Below are 22,506 nucleotides of genomic sequence, written 5' to 3' on the forward strand. Positions count from 1 at the left end.
CATGAGATAAGCTAGTGATGGATGAGGTTAATTTTTTATTTTTCAAATTTAACATATCATTGTTTTCTTTAAGCATTATATTTTCATTTTCAATGATGTCAAATTTGGACACTAGCTTCTCATGATCGGATTTCAATTCTACATGCTTGCTTTTAAGATCAATAAAATTATTTTGTAATTTTGTATAGGCATGCAATAATTTCTCATATGCACAAGCGAGTTCATTGATGGATATATCACTATCGGATTCCGAATCGCTTACCACACTAGGGCTATCGCCTAGTGGCCGTGTGCATGATGATGCTCCACACTCACTTGAAGAACAATCCTCCAAACTACGTCGGATTTCCTCCAAGTTGCCTTGATGTGCTTCTATGAATTTCCATAAATTGTAAGCACTATCAAAATGAACAAATTTGTTAGAAAAGGATGAGTCAAAGGCATTAAGCAAATATTCTAACAAAAGCTTGTTCATATTAAACATTTTATTATCATGATTGCTCCACTTAGATTTCTCCAATGTGGGCACAATATAAGCACAATCAATAATTTTCCATAAGTCAATATTTCTAGATTCAACAAATAGTTTAAATCTAGAAGCCCATTGTGCATAGGGAAAATTAATGAATTTAGGAGCAACATTGGATTTATAGCCTAAACAAAATACATTCATATTCAAGATATATATATGAACATATGCAAGCAAGACAAATGCAATCATAACTAGATTAGCACAAATAAGATAACTTGGATCTTTAACTCAAGGTGGTTAGACCTTAAATCAAAGAGCACCAAGCTCTGATACCAATTGTTAGACCCTAGAGGGGGGGTGATTAGGGTCTTATGCTAATCTAATCCGATTAAATGCCAATTAAAATTAATTAATAAGTTATCCTAGCAAGTATGAAATACAACAAGATATGTAAGCTAGGATAAGTAATATGAACAAGGGATATATCCTAGCAATGAGGTATATTATGAGTTATATGCAATGATATGAAACTAAGGGTGATATAAACATAAACAAGATAGTGGGCAATATAATCAACAAGCAATATACAAAGGCGATATAAGATATGAACATAAAAGTAAGTGCGCCAATGCAATCACAAACAAACAATATGATTACGGAGTTCGGTCCCCACGACCTACGTCTCCGCTCCTCACCTCGAGGAGATCTCCACTATCACAACCGGGTTTTCTACGTTCACCCGAACAACGTTTACACCTCACAATACAATCACTATGTAATCACACCTCACACACTAAGTGTTGGTCCTAGCCCGTGTCCTCCTCCTCAAGTGCTCGGTTACAACCTCTCCCTAGGCACGTCAACCGACGCCACTCCTCTTGGATTCGACCCCGTCTCTCACCACACACTTCTCTCGGTGTACAAGTGTATTACAAGTGAATCCTCACAATAAAGCACAATTATGACAAATGATTGTTCTCAAAATAAGGTGAGAACTCAATTAAGCTCACTCTCAATGTCACAAACCCACAACCCTAAATTATACTATGAATGTAAATACAATAAGCTCAATAGGTTGTGTGTGAACAAAGAGTATCAATAAAACGATTAAACTAAACTCAATATAAATCTAGCTTATGGAAATTATAATCAAAATAATAAATTGCTAGATGAGTTTAGAAACACTTCTCTAAAGATGACAAGAGAGTAGGAGAAGAGTGAATGCTCAAACACCAAAGGATGATCTCCACTTGCTCTTGTGAAATTGAATTCACAAACTCAAACCCTCAATTGCTTAAAAGCTTCTTAAACCAAACTTAAACAAACACTAGACAAGTTTAAACCCTTGTTTAAAAACTTCTTTAAAAACTTCTTTAAAAACTTCTTAATTGACTTGAAAAAGAGAAGCAATAGGGTATATATACCCACAAAAGATCTCAGCCAAAACCCCCGTTAAAAAGACAACAAAGCCCAGCTCAGAGAAAATAGCCGTTGGAAGCAACGGTCTCATTGGCGATTTCCGGTCGACCGGTCCGGTCGACCGGAATTACTGTAGCAGTGCGCAGCTGTTTTGTAAAATCAATTTAAAATAGTAAATGAACTCCAAAAATTATGAAATTTTGTGGGAATGTTCTAGACATGTAGATTAACATGTCAGAGAAAGAATTTCTGAAAAATCATTTCCCAGTTGAGAGAAATAAATGTTTGAACACAAAAATACAGTTTCTGAAAATCTGCTGTGATACACGATTTTGTAAAATCAAGTAGGCACAGTAAATCAACTCCAAAAATAGTAAAAACTGGAGGAAAGTTTCTAAACATGTATATAAACATGTCAGAGAAAGAATTTTTCAAATATCACTTCCCATTTGAGAAAACTCATCAGTTTTGTAAAACATGCACGAACATGTGCACGAACGAAAACGTGAATTTGTAAATTCCTTTAAACATAACAAATCAATTCCAAACTTGATGAAACTTTGAGAAATGTTTGAAAATGATATTTTGAACATGTTACAAAAAGAATTTTCCAATTTGTATTTCTCAATTGTGAAATCTCATTATTTTGTAAAAGTATTCAAAACATGAAAAACCCAAAACCATGCATGTATATATATAACTATATATATACATAGAAACCAAATACGTGTGTGTATATGATATTAAGCTTAAGGTACCTAACACACATAATATAAAACCTAAACTAGATTACCCAAGCCGATCTTGATCTTCAATAAGCTTGACTTGGTACACTTTGCGGATGAAGCTTGAACTTGATCTTTAACTTGAATTGTATGTTGCTTCACTCCACAATTCCGCCAACCTCCATTTGATATCGTCGTTATGGCGCAATCCATCCATCCTCCAACAACGTTGTTTGTCTACAATACATAAGAATATACAAACACTAGACAAACAACATTAGTGGTAAATTGTTTGTTAAACATCATCAAAACAAGAAGGCCAACAATACTCTCCCTCTTGTTGTTCACTAAAAAATTTCTGGATAACGTTTACTTCTTGGGGTTGATCAGATGGTTCATGGACTGTCTAGATTGAAAATATAGAGATCAACAGTAATGTTCCCACATGATAACTTCATTTGACATGTTCTAAAATTAATAAAAGCATTTAAAGTTGCTAGCAATGGTCTACCTAAGATAACTAGGATTTGACCTTTAAGATTGGAAACGGACTATGTTTCTAAGATTATAAAATCAACATGAAAATAAACTCCCCACCTTGATCAGAACATCATTTCTCTCTCCATTAGATACTTTTATGGATCTATCAGCTAACTGGAGGTTATATCTAGTTGCCTTTAATTCAACTACCCCTAGTTGTTGATAGACTGAATAAGGAAGAAGATTCACACTATTTCTTAAATCTAGAAGTGGTTCTTAATATAGGTATTTTATATGATGCATGAAATGGTAGGATAACTAGATCCTTATATTTCATGGGCATAGGCTTCAAAAGCATGTCATCGAGGTTAGCAGCTAAAAAGTTTGTTTGGTAATATTAGTGTTTGGTGGAAAATTTATAGTAAAAAGATAATGAAATAATTTAATATTATATTCTCTCGATCTTGATAACAATTTGGATTTTAATTACAAAAGAAAGGAGAATGATCTGGATTCTCCCCTTTGTTTAAGTCTGGGTTCTTCACGATGGCGATAGAGTGCCTCCTTCGAATTCTCGCGTCAAGTTTGCTCTCCATTGACGATCCGCACGTCTTGATTCACTGGAACGATATCTCCTCCTCACGATTTAACGCTGTGGAGAACTTACAAAGCAAGTTTGAAACTCTGAACGAGTTTGAAACTCTACGAAAGAGTTAATTTGAACCGAAAGTCGGTTAATCAGCCAAGGCCCAAAGCTCCCAGGACTGCTCCCAAAAGATGAATGTTAATCTCTCTTTTGTGCACTTTTGATCTTCAAAACTCCAAATCAAAGATCCCCAAAAAGAAGCCAAAGATCTCCTCCTCACTGCCAAGTCTCAGATCCAAAAAGGCAGCTCCTCCCCTCAAAAAAGCCAGCCCGAACTTAATTGAGTTTACCCATATTTATAGGGAATTAAGGGGTGTAACCGTCCCCTTAATTCTCTCCATAATGGGGTTGAGAGGGGTGTAACTGCCTCCTTAATCCGCTCCTAAGTGAGGCGGAAATCCCTTAAATCGTGGAAGGAAAACGGTTCCTGCAACCGTTCAGCTCGTGTTTGAATGAGTCAAACGACCAAGTTGGCGTTCATGATCCTAACTCCGTGTTTTAGGATTGAGATGCGGAGTTGGGTGTCGACCGAATATCAAAAACGCAGGGGTCACCTGCGTTTTGCTTGTTGAAGCTTGGAAACACGGGGGTCGCCTGCATTTTGCTTGTTGAAGCTTGGAAACACGGGGGTCGCATGCGTTTTAAGAACTGAAACACGAAGGTGAATTCCACGTTTTAGAAGAAGCTAATGACTTATAACTTCTTCTGTAGAGCGTTGCAAAGACCGTTGTTTAGTAATCTTCGTCTTGGCTCCTTAAAAATATGAGAATCGTCAGATTGTAACTTTTATCATTGGTGTTTGATAGGGGATCAGCTATCTATTGTGATTTTTAGACAGCCTACAATTAGTGGTTCTTTTCTTAGTGCACAAAATCCTTTAAAAATTTCGCATAAGAGGGGATTTGTTCGATTGCATTTAAGAGAGGAATGTTGACCTTAACTTTTTTAAAAGTTTCTAGATTTTTTTTTACCTAAGGAGAGTTTTTCTAGGTCTTAGTCTATCTGGAAAGGGAGCAACGAGTTTATACCTATCTAGCTCAGTTTCAAGTTTGGCTTCTTGGTTATCGGAAGGAATTGATTTATTTGAAGGAGCATTTTGGATAGAAGAGGAAGAAAGGTTTGATCCAGAGACATTCAAACTTGATTATCTATCTGTTTTCCAAATCATAAAGTATGAACTACATTCACTTGAGTTAGGTGATTTGCACTTGATCCAGTGTCCTTAGGGTTTGTATGATTCAAAAAAATTTCTCTCTTTCACTCATGGTGCTAGCTAGTTTACCAAGTTAGGTTTCTAACCTAGCTATGACTTGAGGGTTTAAATTGAGGATTCCATCAGTTATCTGCTTGAAGGGATATAATGTGTTGAATGATCGAGTCAACATGTTGCTGCTCTATGTAGAAGCTTTGATCATAGCCTCTAAATACTTTTTTAAGACAATAAAACATTTCTCATGATCAGAACTCAAAAGAATAAGATTTACTGCTTAATGATAAGGAGACTGGTTTGGATAAGGTAAATTAGGTTGTTAAATATTGTTAAGTGTGTTGAATAGAACTCTATTTCCTCTAGGAAATTGTGGGGTTGAAGTGGGAGTAAAATTTTAATTTTCGATGAAAATTTTCTAATTTCATGCAAAGTTTGGATGACTTATCCACCTCGGATTGTAAGTTGGAGAAAACATATCATTTCTAGGATGTCAGAATGTAGTGTTCATCTACTATAGTGGTTGATTGTTTCCTAAGTGAGGACATTCCTCTGAAATATAGGCTTGAGAAAGACAGTTATGACATCCTAAGGCAAGTACTTGATTGATTTCAACTAGGGCTCATTCTTTAATTTCAAGGAGTTCTAACTTACGTAGGCTTGTAGACATCTTTACTTTAAAGGCTATGTTTGACTCTAGGAAAAAAACCACTAGATTTGGTTGGAGGAATTGATAAAATTCTTTCATCACAGTTTTTCGCTGCACGGTTTTATCAAAAAAACCCTCTAAAAATTTTCAAGCTTTGTTAATGTTTTTCTTCATAAAATCCCATTGACACATAGATTCTAAGAAAGCCTTTCAAGAATAATCCAACCATTTATAGATGACTTGACATAATCACCATTTTTCTAGACCATGATGAGGGCATTGGATGAGAAGATCCTTACACTTATCAACATACTTTTAGAGTGGCTCCCTTGAGACTCTCTTGAAGTTGTGTATGTTATTTCTAAAGTTTTCCATTTTATAGATTAGGAAGATTTTTTTTTAAGAAAACAGTAACAAATTTATCGTATGTTGAGATAAAATTTATGGATAAGCTATACAACCATTTTTATCTTTGTCTTTAGAGAAATGGAATAAATATGTGCTTAATCACATCTTCAGATAACTCTCTAATCTTAATCATAAGACATATTTCCTCAAACTCAGATATAAAAATGTATACAACTTTAGATTTATTTATGTATATTCGGATTCATTTCCTAAGAATTTTGTACGTATGTTTTAGCGCTATTACCAAGGAAGGTGCTTGTAATTAGGATTTTTTTGTTCTTTAATTTGTGTGTTTCCTTGTGAATTAGTTCTTTAATTTGTGTGTTTTCTTATGAAGGACTAAACTAGAAGAAGAAGAAGATTGGAAAAGAAGACATGCTTAAAAAGGCGAGTCTTCTTTATAGTATTTTGAATTTCATTGATGAGCCCATCGATTAGGCCATCGGTTAGATTGTAACAAAATTCAATCAATGGTTAATTTTGTTGATTCCACATTCATGGGCTTTTGGGCTTCTTGGCTCGATCTTGAGCTTCAATAAAAGGTTAAAAATTGAAGAAATTTAGTTCTTTTAGGCTCTTATTTGTTAATTCTTTATTACCCGTAAATTAAGATCAAAAACTCATTATTAATCGATATATTTATTTAAATAAAATAGATAATGTGAGTATAAAAGTATAATAAGCTATGATGACTATCTATCTACCAGTAAGTATCCTATAAGAACCAACCCTATAGGAGTGAGTGGTTTACACTATTGCTTGAATAGTCACAATTCCCAAACTAACCCTCTAACTATTCGTGTATGGTATAAATCATCTTATTCTATAGGGTGTTCTCATGGCCTGATCTATATACCTCTAGAGATTTGCAATTTTCCAATTAAAGGCTCTTATATTTACACTGTGCCCAACACCCCTTGCCCCTCCCACAAAAAAAAAAAAATTGTACTACAACCCAAAAGCCCAAAACTAAAACTAGAACCCAAATGGTAAAAAACTCATTACCCAAAACTCTAACACACACACACACACTCTCTCTCTCTCTCTCTCTCTCTCTCTCTCTCTCTCTCTCTCTCTCTCTCTCTCTCTCTCTCTCTCTCTCTCTCTCTCTCTCTCTCACACACACACACACACTTCATTGATCCCAATTCCATATATCCAAACTGTCAAATCTTAACTCCACTCTGCACCTATACTAACACCTGCCACCTCCCAAATCGCTGCCAGCACCCGTTACGAACCAAACCATCATCCATAAAATGTACCCAATGCATTTCCATCACATACTATAATTTTATAATATTATATTAGTATATTTACGCAACTATTAGATACTTGTAGTGCACCACCAAAGAATTTTTTTCCGGTCTGCCACTGAGTATTCTGATAGAATCTTTACTCGTCTGTCTACTACAATGAAACTAGATGTATAACGATCAAAATAACGACATTACATAGGGTCTGCATGTAAATAAAAAATATCTGTATCTTACCAGAAATGTGTATGCTTGTTTGATAGGAAAAGAAGTGCTAATAAATCCTGCTATGACATATCAAAAGGATCTATTAACAAATTACAAGATTTAGAATAAATTTTCTAATGTCTAAGATGCGGACTTTGGAATATAAAATGTGAAGACAAAAACTCTAAATTTTGTATACTTGACTTTCGTAACTAAATAGTTTTGGTTTTTTAGGCAACCACCTTAAAAAGAGAGTCATTTCACAGAAACCATCTTCTATTTATTAAATTATACATAAATCAACTTTAATATAAGTTTTTATTTCAATCATCCATATCCCAATCAAAGTTTTCACTAAAAAAAAGAAAAAGAAAATACCTTTAAAAACTCACATTTGAGACACGTGACTCACTTTGTTAAGGTTTGGGTTTAGTTAGGATACAAGTCGCGTATTTTAAACATATATATTTTTAATGTTATTTTTTATTTTTAGTGAAAATTTGGCTAGAAGGTGGTTGATTAGAACAATAACCTATTTTAAATATGGTTTACATATAAATTAAAAATAAAAGGTGATTTCTATCGAATGACCTTATTTTAAGGTGATTTCCTGGAGGAAAACCCTGAATAATTTTATCATGAGTTTGCAGTTTGTACAATATTTATGTGTATGTGTGTTGTTGTTTGGGGGGGTGGGGGTGGGGTGCGATCTCAAATCATTGAAATTGTTATGAGGTCCTAATAGGTCCCTAAAAATTATAGGTTTTTTCAAATTATTTCTTTTTTACATTTTCATAAAATGGATTTACTCTGTCTGATCTAGTGATTAATTAAAAATAATTATTTACTTATTTACCCTCTCTAGATTGGGGGAAGGCTTCTTCTTTTAGAGGACGTGAGGCAAGAAAATTTGAGAATTCGGATTTGCTGGGATCAGTGGAATGAGAGAGCTAGAAAAAGAAAGTGAAGCTATTGGAGCTTATGAAAAGTGATGTAGGAGTGCAAATGCATCAGATATGGCTTGAATATGATGCTTATTATATTTGTGTCCGTGTACTATTTATGAATCCTAATATGGATGTGTCCTGATATGAGAAGCCTAATAATATGTACATTATATCTGAAAACCTAAAAGTACTACTCGAGATTATTAAAATTAATCTCAAATCCCTTAATCTAAGGACAAAAAAATTTGCAATGACATGGTCAACATAAATTCAGATATTTCGAATACAAACCGAGATATTTCGCTATATATCTACATCTGTAACTATATTTTGCCAAATACACACATTTAATTACCATATCCGTATCCTAATGTGTACGAATATTTCCACGGATACACTATTTTTTTTGCACCAATAGTGAGAAGTAAAAAAAGAGGATCAAGGGGCGAGGATAAGAAAGAGGTGGGTATAACTGGCATTTCAGGATAAAAAAAGGTTAGTTTAAGGTGTATTCCCCCAAATCAAATGGCATCAAGCTAGAGGGTCTAATTTGTAATAACTTGTAACATTTCAGGGACGTAGTGGCAATTTCCACGATGAGAGGGACTGATTGGAAATAAAAAAGATGTAAAGGACTAGTATAGAGTTGTGTAAAATCCAATTACAGCTGCGAGCGATGAAAGAAAGAAGACGAGATCGAAAACCGCCATGGATTCATCGGTAAACAGAAGCCGGTGGCGAAAGCGAAGCCAACGAAACAAACCGCTCCTCTTCTCAATCTCCCTCCTCTTCCTCCTCTCTCTCCTCCTCCTCCTCCTCCTCCTCCTCGTCTCCTCCAAAACCCTAACATCACTCATCCCCTTCTCTCCCAAAACCCTAGCTCCCAAATCGAAGAACCCCTGCGAAACCCTAGCCCTAGCTGGAGAGAGATTTCTGTGGTACGCTCCCCACAGTGGGTTCAGTAATCAGCTGTCGGAGCTCAGGAACGCCATCTTGATCTCTGCGATCCTCAACCGGACGCTGGTTGTCCCGCCGGTGCTCGATCATCACGCGGTGGCGCTCGGGAGTTGCCCTAAGTTTAGGGTTAAGGGCCCGGCTGAGCTTCGGGCGGCGGTTTGGGATCATATCATGCAGCTCGCCGAAGAGCGAAGGTGAGTTTTTGTTAAAAATTAGATTTTTATTTATTTATTTATGATACTGTTGTTTTTAGATCTAGGGTCAGTATATTTGTTTTGGCAAATAATGGAGTCATAAAAGTTGGGAATTTTGGGGTGCCAACTTTTTTTGTATAGAGAACTGTGAAGAATTAGCAGTTGGATAGATAGGTATAAATTTAGAGGCAATGTATTAGACTTGGCGAAATGGGAGAAGGGAATTTAGTTCCTTGTAGTTATTATATAAGCTAACTGAACCATATGAGCTAGCAGTTGTAATTTATATGTACTGTGAAGAAAAGCCCCACGTTTGGTTTTTGTGTCAAATTTTCATAAAGAAAAAGGAAGAAACAATAGGAATGTTTTGACACTCAGAAGAATCAACGAAACACTCTCACCCTGGAAGGATCAAACAGAAATGTTTTAAGTGGGATTGCTTCAATAGTTTGATCCCTCACACATTTCTGTGACAAGAAAGCATCACGTGCATTACTTATGTTTGAAGTTATCATTGAGAGTTGGGATTTGGAACACTTCAATAGTTTCCTGTGGTTCCTTTTTGAACTCAACATAGGTTTTGGAAACCTGGCAGCCCTCAAGGACTTCCTGATCTATGTTAACTTAGCTATTACTTAATTAAATTCGACTAATATATATATGCCAGGTTTATTGATTCAGAATGAATCCCGCTCTGGTATATGCTTGGGTTTCAATCTTTATCCATTATTGAATATTACAATGATTTTATGATCCTTGAAGATGATCTTGCTGATGTATATGATATCGTATATTAACAACGTTTGTGAAGGATTATAACCACTTTGGCAAGTGATATATGTATAAATTTCAATCCGATCTATTAGTGCTTTTGGTTATTAGATAGTGTGTTGAATTGTTGAAAGATATGGAATTCAGTGAGTGATGAGAGAGAGACGTGTAGTTAAGTATCATAAAAGATGTCAAGGAACTTAAAAATCTAGATCACTGTTGGTCTTTGTTCGTGTGCATATGTTTGATGTGTGTCTGTAAAGGCTGGAGCCCAAAAGATAATTTAGTGCATGACATAACCAAACCATTACATGTATACAGAGTTTAAAGGAAACGGGATAATAGGTCAAATAAATGAAGAGCATAGGCTAGTATAACACTAGATTTTAGGGAAAACCTCCTAATGTGGAACTTTTATTATTTTTTATTTTTTGTAGGATTCGGGGTTCTAAGAATATATCCTTTGGTGAGGAATTGCATAGACAATTGAGTTACATCACAGGATAATCAGGATATTACTGTGCGTCTGACCTGCACCATAGCATGCTAAACTTGACCAGTTGTTGATCAAAAGGATGCAAAATTAAAATGACGCTCATGTACTGAAGTTGTAGATGGCTGAAATGGTAAGGTAACACATTATTTGAAGTCTTTTGATCAAGTTAGAGAATGGCCTTGATATTAACAGATAAAGTTAGAGAATAGCTTTGATAGTAACAACCATCCTGAGAATATGTGACAATTTAGATTAAACCAATTCTTATAAGCTACAAGAGGAAAGTGTCATGGATAGTAGTTAATACTCATCTTTCTGAGCTTATTATAAACCTAGCATTCGGCTTAATTGAGAGGGTCCAAAGCCCTTTGTATCACTGAATCTAATGATCTTTTGATAATGAGTTGTGCTAACTTTCTGAAGTCTACTGATGCTAATGATGTCACAAAATAGAGGATGGTAGACCATTTTAGCCAATCTGTGTACTTCATGAGTCAGGTAATTCCTGCGGTTTTCTTTTTGAGCTCTGAAAGAAATGCTCCATAAAATATCTGTATAGAAGGAAAAATTAGCAAGAAAAATAATTTAAATGATTAAATCCTTGCCATACGCAGACCCGTTATTAACAAGAATCAGAAACCTTTGTATATGTATATTTGCCAATAATTTGTAAAGCAGAATAGGTATGGTTAACCGGAATGTTAGTCTGCTGGCTGGCTGCTATATGGGACAGCTAGACAGATAACTTATACTACTGATATAGCTAACTACTGAGCCATGTTGAACGAAACAAATTAAACATAATATGCAATTTAACTCTTGACAAATAATATGCAGGCTGTTTTAAAGCTTTTCTTGCAAGGTAGTTTCCTACTCAAACTGATGGCCAGATCCTGACAGCTATATCAGAAATTGTGATGGAAGAACTTAATAATCATGTGAAATTAAATATAACAAATTATCACTAACTGTGGATACGGTTCTTGATATCTTAGGCACTTGACTCTATATTTTGCTTTGCTTTTCAGGTATGTGTCAATGGCCGACATTATTGATTTGTCTTCAATAACATCTTCCAAGGTCAGGATAATTGATTTTAGGGTATTTGCTTCTCTATGGTGCGGTTTAAATATGGGCAATGCTTGCTTTGGTAGTTTATGTTGTGCTATATCTGGTGATGGATCCTTGTCAACTAACTCCAGTCCATGCAGATCATTGCTCTCTGGATCACAAGGTAACGTTAATCATTGTATTTATGCTTTAGAAGAAGATTGTAGAACAATAGTTTGGACGTACCAACAAGAAAATGATGGGATGTTAGATAAATTTCAGCCTGACAGAGAATTGCAGAAGAAAAAAAAGATCTCTTATGTTAGAAAGCGTAGAGATATATTTAAGGCTCTGGGGCCTGGCTCTAATGCTGAAACAGCAACAGTTCTGGCTTTGGGGAGTGTTTTCTCTTCACCTTATAAAGGCTCGGAGCTTTACATTGATATCCATGAAGCACCAAGAGACCCTTTTATACAGTCGTTGATTAAGAAAACTGAGTTCCTACCATTTTCTCCCGAGGTAATTGCTGCTGGAAAGGAATTTGCTGTACAGAATATAAAAGAACCGTTTTTATGTGCACAGCTTAGATTGCTAGACGGGCAGTTCAAAAACCATTGGAAATCCACATTTTCAGCACTTAAACAGAAGATACTATCATTGAAAGCCTCGGGTCCAATTCACATTTTCATAATGACAGATTTACCAACAATGAACTGGACTGGAACTTATCTTGAAGAACTCAAGGAAGACACAAAGTCCTACAAGTTGTTTACACTGCGGGAAAGAGATGACTTGATAGTTCAAGCTGCAAAGAAACTCATGGCAGCTGAAAATAGCTTGAAGTCCAGTTTTCTTCCGAGAAATCTTGATGGAATTAAAAAGAAAAGAGATTGTGATCGTGTAATGCTACCGGATGTTTTGCTGTATGTTGAGGAGACTGTTTGTAGCTGTGCTACAATGGGATTTGTTGGGACTGCTGGATCGACTATAGCAGAGAGCATAGAGATAATGAGAAAAAACAATGCTTGCGAATTGTAGAGATAAAATATCCTCCTCTATAGTTGGAGATTTTTGACATTGGAGGGTATTGATGTTTACATAGAGGACATTGGGAGGCTTTTTACAGTCTGATGAGTAATTGGTATCTCTGAAGAAAGTTTTCTGGCTTTTCTTAAAGATGCAAAATACCAGTGGAAAAAGGAGCTGATATCTGAGATTTCTCACTCGAGGTAGCTACACCTAATATTGGTGCTGACTAATTTTTCCAAAGTCTGAATTATGGAGAAGAACCACAATCTTTTTCTAGGTTAGTACCTGCTTTGAGCACATTTTGTGTGTGTAACCTTATTCCTCATGTTATATTTGTTTTATTGTTCATTGTCATTTATTTTTCGTGGGGGTAAACTTCACAAAATAACCACCAACTTGGTGGTTTTGCACAAAAGAACACTATAAAGTACATAAAGTATTCTTAGCAGATAAAAATGTTCATGATTTTTTTCATTAAACTAGTATATGTGATGAATTAGGGTAACTTGTCATGTGTTAACCGTTTCATGTTTTGAACAATATGTGCTGGTCACTTTTGATGTTAGGTACTTTATATAATTATATATCATCTTTATTACCCTCTTCTTACGTCCTATTGTCAATTGTCCTTTAAATCTTTAATTCGTGCAGTTAACTTCCTTAACATTAATTTCCGATAACTCGTGGTACTGTTTGTAGTTTTGAAAGTTAATGATAGTTTTTTCTCTAATTAAAAGTCATAGTAGTTTTCTTCGAAACCCTGGTATGTTTCTGAAATCAACTCTTTGTCGGGTGTTGTATTGCGCTTCAGTGCTTGTCTCTGTAGTATGTGGTATATAAATTGACAATTTAACACCTATTGTAGGATTTTGACAAGATCTATAAGATTTCCAAGTATTTGAATTCAAGCTCAAAATGATTATCAAAATGTGTCTTGTATTTTAACTAAGAAAAGGGGTTTTCTAATCTAATTAAGATTCTTGAAAGACGTGATTTTCTAATCTAATTGCATGTATCTAAAGTTATGGTCTCCTAATCTCTACTTGGATTGCTTGGAGACTATATTATGTACCAACTTTTGGAAGTTCTTTGGATCATCAAATACACAGTCTAGACCCCTTCTGTTTGGACAGGGGTGGTTTTTCTTCATAATGCAACTAGCATTCTGGAATGTTAGAGGATTTAACAAATCCTCAAAACACATGATAGTGAAGCATTTTATTAACCAGTATAAGCTTTCTCTCATTGCTTTATTGGAAACTAAGGTGTCTGGTAACAAATTACAGTTAATTGCTAGAAAGGTAGCAAGAGATTGGGAAGGAATTTCAAATGTTCATCAAGCAAATAATGCTAGAATTTGGATTCTCTGGAATAGTGATATACTCTCAGTTCAATACCTGCGAAGCTCTTGTCTTATCTTTTCTTTGTGATTTGGTCCTCATATTACAGATGCAACCCTTTATACTGTGGAGATGTAATCATTTGTATTTTATAGACAATTGTATTTATGCTCATGCCTTTTAAATTCCAAATATTTGATCCTTGCATAATAATATCAATCTACATTATATATCAATGTAAGGGCAAAAAAAATATGAAATTTTGAATATAGATTATAAGCGGTAATAAAACAATTTAGGAGGTATAAGAGCATCTCTAACAGTTTTTTTAAAATTTTCTCCAAAATGGAGAAGCAAAAGTCATATTCTCCAAATTATTTTTACACAAACTCCAACAGCTTCACATTTTGAAGAATCCCTTTTTTTCTTCAAAAATTTGGAGAATGCTGCAGATTTGGGGAAGCTTCCCTATTTTTTTGTCCTCCATCCCTATTTTGGGGAATGAGATGGAGAATCTGTTGGACCAAAAACCTAACTAAATTCTTCAAAAGTGGGAAATAGGGAAGCTGTTGGAGATGTTCTAAGTGAACATTCGGAGTATCTCTATAATTAACTTTTTGCTCTTCTCCGATACTCCGAATGTAACCTGGTTTTATGGATACTGCATTGCTAACTAACCACACTAATCCTTGATTATTTATTTATTTATTTATTTATTTTAACAATTGAGTGGAATATTAAGACCAAAAGCTTAAAATGACCTATTTTCACTGCGTTATTTGCACTCTAATATTGCCCAAGCATGAAATACAACTTTATAAATTGAAAGGGCCCCATTTACTACTATTTATAACTGAAACCTAACTTCTTCAAATTAAAAACAATAAATTGATTGGGTGGGTGACTCATCTCCTTTCTCTGGAATTGGAGTGGCATTGCTAATATTATGTTTTATAATACTGATTTAGATGTTATATTAATTAATACAAAATTTCAATTGAGATTCAACCAAGAAACAAAATCGTGGTAGCAAAACGATCAAATGCAACTATCGAAAACCACTATCAACGCTAGAATCCGGGGATTAATATGGAACTTTGACATCAAAGTGCTTTAAATGGGCTCCATCTTGCCGACAAAATTTAGTATATGCTTAATTTTGCATTATGAAATTTATAAAAAAATTGCAATTGTAAGAGTATATCCTAGTCCAATAAGTTGGCGCCAAAGAGAGCCAACTTAATTGAGGAAATAATTAAACAGTAGTACTTTTGCCTACTCATCATCACGAAAGCGAGCAGAAATTGAGTAGGAGGCCAACTAAAGAGGTAGTTCACTATTTTGAATAGTGCTTAAGAGGGCAATACAAATGCAAATTGTATCAGTGCATTAATTCATTTGGGTAGAGTGTTCTAGACCAAAAAAAGGGCAGTTAAAATCTCCAAAAATTTTAGATTAGTTTGGCAAAACTCTCCCCTTCAAATCAATTTTGGCTTAACAAAATCTTTGTTAAAATAACTGGAGCTCTTTGTCTTTGAGCCTAATTACAACCGACACGCATGGTGAATTTGTACAGTTTAATTAGTTGCGTTAAAATTTGGAGTAAGATGCACTTGAATCAACGCCATCATCTCTGTATAAATAGTTGCACCCCAGAGCGCCTCTTAACTTCGAGCCTAAAACGCTCACACGGCTACAAACTCTTGGTGTCTTTTCCGCATCTTCAGTTTCTTTTGTTGTCTCTTCAGTCTCTCCTTCTCCTTCGAGACCAATGCTAGTCTTTACTCGCCGGCAACCCGGAGAAGATGGTCGCCGGCCGGAGCCACGTGGTATGGAGCTGCCAATGGAGCCGGAAGTGATGGTAATTAATTAGATGAAATATGAATGAATGCGTCCATACGTACATACTAACTTCATACATAAGAGCATATAATGTGTATGTTAAGGCTAATTAAATTACCAGATTGGTATATTTAGTTACTCATTATAAACAAGAAGGTATATATTCTTACTCTGGCGCCACAAAAAGGTGCGGAAATTGATAAAGTCTTGACAGCAAGGTACCCCTTGTTGGCGGTGAGTTTTTGGGCGATCTAAATTAGGAGTTTTTGCATAATGTACCCCCTCAAATTTCTCATATTTACAAATACAACCTCCAAATCTTGATATTTGATTGAAAAAAGAACCCTCTCTCTCCTCGGTCTTTCTCTCCCTCCAAATATATCTACCATCTTATCCAAGAATCCATGTTTACAATACATAACTGTTGTTGCATTGCCCACAAACATTTCGCCATCTTCTTTGCAAATCGATAAATCCACTCGGCCAAACGCAAAGCACCCACACGAGAGCACAAGAGAAGAGCAACCCAACAAGGGCGAACTCATCGAGCCCCAAACTCGCATCATTCATCTGTACTTTGAACAACCTCGAAGCCTCATCAGTCACCGCGCAAACCTATTATACCGAAACATGAGATCGCCGAATCCCAAGATGCTAATTCATCTATGTAGTTGTAGTGGATGGGTAGAGAAGAATGACCGGGGAATGGCGTAGTGTCACACCCCAGGCCCACGGGCCCGTTGGCGCGTGCAAGCCGACCCACCGATCGAGAACAACTCGATGTTAGCTAAAGTACACTGCCAAAATGCTAGCACTAGTTTCTTGGGCCTTGGGCTTTTCTATTTAAGTCACTAACATTTTTTCACACTAATTCATGTGGGACTAAAGTGAGGGTGTCAAAATTACCCTACCTTACGAAGACAATGTCCTCGTCATCACGACATGACAATTAGCCAATCCCAGTACTACTGCTAGATGATGTTGACTCTAGAGGTGGCTCCTACGGGCTCTAGAGGTGGCTCACACCACATCCACATGGTGTAGCACTTAGCCCCGTATAATACTTAGCTCCACACTTCCGACTGTCAACTTCTTTGATACCATTTTGTCACGCTCCAGGCCCACGGGCCCGTTGGCGCGTGTAAGCCGTGGGACCCACCGAGAACAACTCGATGTTGACTAAAGTCCAACGCCAAAATGCTAGCACTAGTTTCTTGGGCATTGGGCTTCTCTATTTAAGCCGCTAACATTTATTCACACTAATCCATGTGGGACTAAAGTGGGGGTGTCACAAATAGATTGAGAGGTGGTGATCGCTTGGTTATGATTTGAGTGCAGGTTTCGGTGGTTGTTTCTGGAGTAGGTTGCGGGATATTGTAGTAGACGAGTTTGAGCCTTCTTTCCGACTTAACTCACGTCATCTCTCCACAGGGTCCCAAATGAATTAGTTTATTTGAAAAAAATCCTTGTTCTTTGGAAGATCTATCTCGTGTCTGGTACTGCATGGTTCAGATAAATGTGAGGGGGGGGGGGGGGGGGGGGGATATCAAGAATTAGAGGTTAAATTTATAATTACTGGAGGTTTGAGGGGTATATGTGCAAAAGGCCCTAATTTAAATTGTTCAAACTCATCGACAACAACGATAAATATCTTATTGTCAAAATATAACCCTTTTTTATACCTTGTAGTTGTCGGAGCAAGAAAATTTATTTTATTGATAACCACGGGTAACTAAATATATCAATTTAGTAATTTATCCTCCATATTAATGACATTGCATTATCATTAACTTCCATGCCCACGGACAAACATAGAGAACTATCTACCGATCTTTGTCATCTTCATAATTGATGTATCAAGAAAGAAAGAAAGAAAGAAAGAAATTTAATTGTTTTCCGCTATTTTGTACCGATCAAAGAATAAACGGTTGTTGTTAGAAGGTCGAGTCAAGTGAGACCATGGTTTTAAATGAACTATGTTGATGCCTCAATGGTCAATTTATTTTTCTCTAAAAGAAAAATAAATAACAAATAATAGAGGAGTTAAATGGTAATTATCTTTTTTTTTCTCTCGTGTGAATTGACAGGTGGAGCATGTGGATATGGGAATGCAGTAGGGAAGCCGGAAGCATCCATTCTCCTCTAGCATTGCTGCTGGAAGCCCCTCCGTTTTCAAAGCCGGCAAAGGCTGCGGTGCCTGCTATCAGGTATATATGCAATAGGGAAGCGTTACAGGCATACCCTCAGGCACATTACCAACCACACCCCCTCTCTATCTACAGTGCAGGGGTCTCACATCAGTTTTTTTAAAAAAATATGATGTGGGCCCCCCTGTACTGTAGATAGAGAGGAGGTGTGGTTGATGGTGTGTCTGAGGGTGTGTCTGTATTATTTTTCTATGCAATATTATTACAATACATATAATACTAGTGGTCTTTTTTGATGTTATTACTCCTTTAAATATTTCAAAGTTAAACTTAGGCCATCAAATCCCTGAAATTGCTATCAGGAGTGGTAAATGATCGAATCGAATCGAATACCAAGGTGTTCGTATTTGTATTTGTTTAAAATTATCGAATTCGAATGCAGACTCTAATATTCATATATGGAGTTTTTTTGAATTCGAACTCGAATACTTGGTATTTGATAAATATTCATGAATATTCACGAATACTTTTCGAATATCAAAGTATATTTATTCCGCTAAAGAATTTGATTTTCAAATGGTATTTAAATTCATAAATAAAAATTATTCCTTTATAATATATAATGTATGCATATTTAAATAAAAAATTTCATTAGAAAACAAATTTAAGATTATTTAAGTCTTTAGATCAGTACATAAAACTTTAGTATAAATGATAAATAGGTTAAAAATATGACATCATATGTGCAATAATAAAATAATAAGTGATCAAATTTTAAACAAATATTTGATAGACAAACGAATCGAATATACATCTGGTTAAATTCTATTCGTTAGTAAACTCGAATACTAAAAAATATTTGTTTAGTGGTAAATGAACTACCGAATCGAATATGGCCGAATAGTTACATGAACAATTATCGAACTATTTATTAATTATTTGGTTCATTTCCACCCCTAATTGCTATTACGTCTCTCATTTTTTGTAAGCCGTTAAAAATTAATCTCTCTCCAATTCCTACTTTTAGCCTTGAAGTAGCTTAAGAAGGGGAGGTGAGCAATTTTAATGGTTAATTTGAACTACAAATTTCAAAGTACGAAAAGTCTGAGGGATTAATATCGAAAAAAACTCTGCGTACTCATTCTAGCCGTTTGAATTGAATGCATCGTTGTTCCTACTAAAATTGAGCTCTCTTGAAACTCATCAGGTGAGGTGCACAAGAGATCATGCCTGTTCCAAAAAGCCGGTGACCGTTGTGATCACCGACGAATGCCCCAGGGGTCCGTGTCTAGTGGAGTCCGTACATTTCGATCTCAACGGCACCGCGATCGGGGCGATGGCCTTGCCCCGCCGTGCTGATCGTCTGCGGGGTGTCGGAGTTCTACCTATCCAATACACACGGTAAGAATATATACGTAACACCTCCGACTAACAACTTCTATAGTTCTATCTAAACTCATTCTTCTTTCTAACTATTTCATTTAAGGGCTTATTTGGTAATTCTTAGTAAGGTTCTAATTGTAGATATTATTTGAAGAACGCTGTTACAGGGACCCAAAATATAGGATCATTGAAGGGGACATGTGAGATGCTCCCCTCCTATTGCATAATGAGCTGACATGACCAGCTCATTATGGAATAGGGAGGGGACACCTCACATGTTCTCTCCATTGGTCCCATATTTTTGGTACTTAAGTCATTTTTCTTATTTGAATAATAGAAAATTGAGATGACAGCTGATATGATGTCTTTTCTTTTATATTTAATTGATTATATAGTAGAAAGTGAATATTTCTGGATACGTTAAACGGATACAAACGTGATAAGCTAATAACATGTTTGATCTGATCTGTTCACCAAAGGGTAGTATCTAATTCAAGTAAGATCTAATTCATTAAGCTAATAATATGTTGTGGTACAAAATTAGTATGAAATTGTAATTGTAGTAACAAAATAACGACAAATAACGAATTACATCTTACTTGATCTCTCCCGTCAGCGTCCCCTGCAAATTCCCTCACAAAACCATCGCCTTCCACGTCGCATGTCAGGCTTCGAACCGCAACTACTTCGGGTCCTCGTCGAGTCGCCCTGACGGAGAGGGAAGCCTCAGCAACGTCGAGCTCGGCGAGTCAAGGTCAGTCAACAAGGCCACGTGGCGACCAATGATACAATCCTGGGGTGCACTGTGGAAGCTTGATTCAGGGCCGAAGCTGAGGGCTCCGTTCTCGATAAGGCTGACGTCGCAGCACTCGAAGAAGAAGGTGGTCGCCAAGAATGTAGTTCCGGCCAGGTGGCGGCCGGGGGCCACTTACAGGTCTCTTGTTAATTTCCACTAGGTTGTCGAAGGCATTTAGCGTGGTTTCAGATTTGGACGTTGTTACTTAATTTAGGCAGTAACAGTAGTAGGGAGCTTAGTTTGCGAGCTAAACTAAATGTTCGATAATGTCTAGATCGTGAGAAACCGTTGGTAATCTGGATGGTTGGGAGGTTTTAATATGATTCCTAAAAAAAAGGTCGAGATTGTTGTTGTTTGGTCCTAATGTAAGTTAAGCTTATTGTGGTGAGTTGTATTTGTTTAATAATGTATTGGTTGTTGTGTTCTTTAAAAAATTTAGTTCCCCAAAACGAGTCCCCTAAAACTTTGATATTTTGAATTAAATTCCTAAACAAATTCATTACCTTGAATTATTTTGAGTGCTCTTAGTTCAAATTTGTTAGTTTAGACGCAAAATAAAGTAACGACAATTCTTTATTTTTTCTGTCTTTTAGTCATGCTTATGTTTTCAACTCCAATTTTTAACCGGTCATGAAGATAACAAATCATTCCAAGTCCATCAAATTCTATAGATGGAACTTAATAAAGTGACTGTTGTTAGTTTATTTTGCAGACAAAGCCCGAAAATTCATCAAGATGATGAATCCCTTCTTATTAGCAATAATAAGCAACAAAATGAGTTCACAAGTTCTCAAATGAAAATTCTGTGCGTAACAACTGAGAAACAAAAGCTCCCAAGAGCTTCAGATACTGTCCGAAATATGTTTCCATTACGATGTTTACATTGATTTGATTTTTTGGAACAGTTAAACTCTACGGTGCTCCTATAATAGGAAACAAGAAATTATCTTCATCTCCCCTTTTCAGTAAGCACAGTAAATACTTGGAGAGCATAGCTAAAACCCAGAAAAAACCAACTTTCTATGTAATCCGAACTTTCTATGATGTTTGGAAATCCCAACATAGACAAATCGGACCTGTTATGAAAAAGTCGAGGTATTTCGAATTGTTTGTTGATATGTACCAAGTAAGGGAAAACATCTGAAATGATTTCAATATTGGACCTATGAAATTCCGTCTGCTAGAATAAAAAATGCGCTTCTGAGTTGATCTTATCCATTAGAATTTCTACTTTACTATTATTTAGTAATAACTTAATCCTTCAATAAAATACTCGTTATATCAAAAACTGTGAGGGCTCTCAGCCACATAGATAGTTCAATGTGCTCATCAACGCCTGATCGGAGATGTGGATCATCCAAGGCACATTAGCATGGCGTACTCCTCCTGTCCGAATCAGAGTTTGAACTAGACCTAAGATGATTCCAAATAGAAGAATTTAATCATTTTGATTTGTTTGAGGAGATAAAAAGAAAGGTAAGTAGCACTTATTGGGGGGGGGGGGGGGGGGGGGGGGTGAATAGAGTATATGCTAATCTAATCCGATGTTAAAGCCAAATTAAAACTTATTAACAATATCCTAGAAAATTATGATATACAACAAATTATATGAAATGATATGTAATTAAGGGCGATATAAACATGAAATAATGGCGATATAGAAAGCAATAAACAATGAGCATAAATAATACGCCAAGGTAAACTCAAACACACAATATGATCACGGAGTTCGATCACTCTCGACCTATGTCTCCGCTCCTCACTCACGAGGAGAATCTCCACTATCACAACCGGTTTTTAAACGCTAACTAAAAATATTTACAAGCCACACCATCGGTTTTCTAGCTCACCAAAAATTCTTACAACTCTCACACTTGTAACTACACAATACACCCTCTAAGTGTTGGCCTAGCCCATGTCACCTTCCTTAAGTTTTTGGATTTACCACCTCTCCCTAGGCTTTACTATCGACGTCACTCCTCTTGGAATTGACTCCATCTCTCACCACACACTCCTCTCGGTGTACTTGTGTATTACAATGTGATTTCACAAATTAAGCACAAATAAAAGTGTGTGTTCTCTAAA

The 22,506-nt window shown here is 36.0% G+C and overlaps 2 protein-coding genes across 4 annotated transcripts; both read left to right on the forward strand.

Moving 5' to 3' along the window:
• LOC109839474 lies at window positions 9,090-14,429 on the forward strand. Of its 3 annotated transcripts, none has more exons than XR_002246644.1 (3): window positions 9,090-9,567; window positions 11,863-13,190; window positions 14,200-14,429. XR_002246644.1 is itself a non-coding variant. In XM_020407912.1 (3 exons), the coding sequence occupies exons 1-3, from the start codon at window positions 9,125-9,127 to the stop codon at window positions 12,920-12,922; spliced, it is 1,416 nt and encodes a 471-aa protein (XP_020263501.1). In that variant the 5' UTR covers window positions 9,090-9,124; the 3' UTR covers window positions 12,923-13,267. The 3 variants fall into 3 exon arrangements, 2 of the variants coding, with proteins under 2 accessions (XP_020263501.1, XP_020263500.1); XM_020407912.1 differs by lacking the exon at window positions 14,200-14,429 and having other exon boundaries at window positions 11,863-12,068; window positions 12,156-13,267; XM_020407911.1 differs by lacking the exon at window positions 14,200-14,429 and having other exon boundaries at window positions 11,863-13,267.
• LOC109839360 (expansin-B15-like) lies at window positions 15,813-20,660 on the forward strand. Its single transcript, XM_020407789.1, is given in 6 exon segments — window positions 15,813-15,823; window positions 16,002-16,114; window positions 18,183-18,214; window positions 18,216-18,302; window positions 19,450-19,643; window positions 20,242-20,660. Coding segments are annotated over 6 exon segments (777 nt in total). The 3' UTR covers window positions 20,582-20,660.

This window comes from Asparagus officinalis, chromosome 4 (genome assembly GCF_001876935.1).
Source record: "Asparagus officinalis chromosome 4, Aspof.V1, whole genome shotgun sequence".
In the NCBI taxonomy this organism is placed as follows: domain Eukaryota; kingdom Viridiplantae; phylum Streptophyta; class Magnoliopsida; order Asparagales; family Asparagaceae; genus Asparagus; species Asparagus officinalis.